The 3,140-nt window shown below is 43.0% G+C and overlaps 1 protein-coding gene across 1 annotated transcript; it reads left to right on the top strand.

Moving 5' to 3' along the window:
* Positions 1-211: 211 nt before the first annotated feature.
* Positions 212-2,967, top strand: sfrp2 (secreted frizzled-related protein 2). The gene is made up of 3 exons (XM_031863346.1): positions 212-781; positions 1,011-1,091; positions 1,397-2,967. The coding sequence occupies exons 1-3, from the start codon at positions 280-282 to the stop codon at positions 1,699-1,701; spliced, it is 888 nt and encodes a 295-aa protein (XP_031719206.1). The 5' UTR covers positions 212-279; the 3' UTR covers positions 1,702-2,967.
* The last annotated feature ends 173 nt before the right edge of the window (positions 2,968-3,140 follow it).

The raw sequence follows: 3,140 nt of genomic DNA, 5'->3' as shown, positions 1-3,140 counted from the left end.
GAGACCCAGAGGAGCAACACGCGAGAATTTGGGCCTTTTTGGTGTGTGTGTGTGGGGGGGACTAAGGAGACACATTTATCTTCACCCGATATGAGGAAACCAAGTGCTGAATGGAGAAACGGTTTATACGCACAGCGTGCAGACTCCTCCCAGACATGCCTGGAAGAAAACCTCTTGTTACAGTAGCTGCTGGCCACTGACAGAGACTCCATCCACGCTGACTGATGCTCAGCAACCCTGATCAGGCGTTTACATTTTGCAGGTTTTACGTGCAAAACAATGAGGGCCTTTATTTCGACAGTGACAGTGTTGTGGGTGATGACAATACCCTGCATGGAAGCTATCCACGGATTGTACAATTTCGGACAGCATGAGTTATTCTACAAAAAGAGCAACTGCAAGCCGATTCCGGCCAATCTCCTCCTGTGCAACGACATAGAGTACACGGAGATGCGCCTGCCGAACCTGCTCGGACACGAAACCATGAATGAAGTTCTGCAGCAAGCTTCGTCTTGGATCCCTCTGGTCCAGAAGCAATGTCACCCCGACACGAGGAAGTTCCTGTGCTCCCTTTTCGCTCCCGTCTGTCTGGACGATTTGGACGAGCCCATACAGCCGTGCAGGTCTCTGTGCGAGAGCGTCAAGAACGGCTGCGAGCCCGTGATGTCCGCGTTCGGCTTCCCTTGGCCAAAGATGTTGGACTGCGACCGTTTCCCACTCGACAATGACCTGTGCATACCGCCTGCAGGCATCGACAACTTTGTGCCAGCCACCAAAGAAGGTATGGTTTCGTTAAACTGTGTCTTAGGAGCAAATTGACCCCCCAAGTATTGTGCGTAAATGCCAAATTAATTTCGTGGTGTATAAATATAATTCGCTTATCCGTCCATTTATTGCACCACCGTCCACTGTGGTAACATCTAGATGTGTGTGACCTATTTATTTAGGTAATTACCGGTTAAAATGTGGTAGATGATATCATGTTCACCTAAATCTAACTTCTCTTTTAGTGCCCAGGGTGTGTGACGCGTGCAAGGAAACGGATGAAAATGACAACGAAATTGTTGACAACCTGTGTAAGAATGACTTTGGTAAGTCCCCCCCACCTATTTTATTAGTTCAAGGTGGAGTTCAGAGGCCCCAAGAGGTCATGAATGGAGGTTCCAGGACGTTGCAGGAACACTTCACTGCTAAATGTGTTTAATTCACTAAAAAGTGCAAAGAAAGAATGTGTATTGTGACCAGGATTTCTCTATTCACTTTTTACTATGGCATGCATTTTAGCACTAAACCATAAATAGGCCTTCTCATGGGGCTCAAAAAAGTCAAAATAGATGATCTTCACACAGATTTTGTGAAAACAAATCCAATAATTTTCTCTCTTGCTTGCACCAAGCTCTGAAGATCAAAGTTAAAGAGATCTCCTACATCAACGGGGACACCAAGATAGTGCCGGAGAACAAGAGCAAGACCATTTACAAGCTGAACGGCGTGACGGAGCGTGACCTGAGGAAGACGGTGCTGTGGCTGAAGGACGGCCTGCAGTGCATCTGTGAGGAGATGAACGACATCCACGCTGCCTACCTGGTCATGGGCCAGAAGATGGACGGCCATCTCGTCATCACCTCGCTGAAGCGCTGGCAGAAGGGACAGCGAGAGTTTAAGAGGATTTCCCGCAGCATCCGCAAGCTGCAGTGCTAGGAAGCACCAGTTGTCTCAAAAGTTGCTATTATGGTTCATAGATTCCTAGATTCCAGCAAAGATGTTTCTTTGTTCCACTTCCAAAAAATTGGCAATATAAAGCATGTCTGCTAGCTAAAAAAAAACCTCTACAATTAAAATTCTTTTGGATTTTCATGTTCCGAAAGGTGACATGCTGATACATTCAAGCTACATTCACCATTGAGGACACAGTATTCTTAATCTTTAAGTGGCTAAATCACACAGATTGGCCATGTCTTCTTCTGAGCAGGGCACACATTTACATCTGGCACAGAAGTGAGTATGGTGTAGGAGAAAAAAAAGTCCCTTAAATTGTAGTAATATGAGATTTTTGTTTTCATCCATTGACTCCCATTCATTTTGCACTTAGTGAGTAGTGAGCGACCCCCAGTGGCCCGTATTAAAAGTGGCGCGTCCTCTCCTGGGGAGCTGCCTTTGCTGTCACCTCCTTAATTGCACTCAGCTAGCATCCAAGGTGTAAAGGATCACTAACTACATGGTTAGAGGGAAAACTAGCTGAGTTTTGAATTCAGGATTAAAAAACGATTGGCAGATGTGGCTTACTATTAATTCCTGCGTTCCGGGGGTGAGTTTAAAACGTTTTCTTCCCTGGGATTTTTTTTCATCATAACCTAAAGATGAAACTTTTTTTATTTTTTTATGGGGACTTCCTCAAACAAGATGAAATCATCAGCAGTTGTTTGTTAAGGATCATGTAAAACTCCTAAAAGGAACAAATGACATCACAAGGGTCAAAGGCCTTAAATGATTAAACAACTATGAGTTTGAAGTCATAGTTCTACATAAATAGTTAATGATTCATATTGTGTGCTGCATAGTAAGTGACGTTGTGATCCCAGTGTGTGTAGTGTGATGTTCAAAGACAAATATAATGTTAGTGTTTTTGTATTCCTACCGTTTTCTCAAGCAAAAAACGAGAGATAGCTGGCTATATTCTCTTCCTGTTCATTTTAATACTCTTGGTAATATTTTTGTACTTGAGTCCCTGCATACTTATCTACCCCAGTATGATAAAACTTAATATTTTTCTACTCCAGGCTTTCATATTTCAGTTAAACGTTTATGTTGAGTTTGGGTTTGCTTCTTCACACTGTTGTTTGATGAGTGACACAAGTTGTTATTTCGGTTTTATTAGAGGATGAATATCTGAGTTTTGGTTGGTAGCGTTGATTTGATGAGCAGTAACTTGTTAGGCGCATGTAATCGAGTGGCCCTGCGTGCGTGTGTGTGCAATGTAAAAAGTATTTTTGAAAGTATTACTGTGTAAATATCAAATACTTACTTTTATTCTTGTATAGTTTCCAGTTATTAAAAGCTGCCAACATCATGTTTTGAAATGACTCATTTCATTGTGTGTGTGTGTGTGTGTGTGTGTGTGTGTGTGTGTGTGTGTGTGT

Source organism: Anarrhichthys ocellatus, unplaced genomic scaffold, assembly GCF_004355925.1.
Source record: "Anarrhichthys ocellatus isolate YVR2014 unplaced genomic scaffold, GSC_Weel_1.0 scaffold28, whole genome shotgun sequence".
NCBI classification, from domain to species: Eukaryota; Metazoa; Chordata; class Actinopteri; order Perciformes; family Anarhichadidae; genus Anarrhichthys; species Anarrhichthys ocellatus.
Note: the sequence above shows the minus strand (reverse complement) of the source record. Positions and strands in the feature narration are given on the sequence as shown.

Bases quoted from the DNA above. Each gene is read 5' to 3' on its own strand.
- sfrp2 (XM_031863346.1), top strand. From the start codon at position 280: ATGAGGGCCTTTATTTCGACAGTGACAGTGTTGTGGGTGATGACAATA. The intron at 782-1,010 runs GTATGGTTTCGT...CTTCTCTTTTAG, and splicing joins TGTGCCAGCCACCAAAGAAG to TGCCCAGGGTGTGTGACGCG. The intron at 1,092-1,396 runs GTAAGTCCCCCC...GCTTGCACCAAG, and splicing joins CCTGTGTAAGAATGACTTTG to CTCTGAAGATCAAAGTTAAA.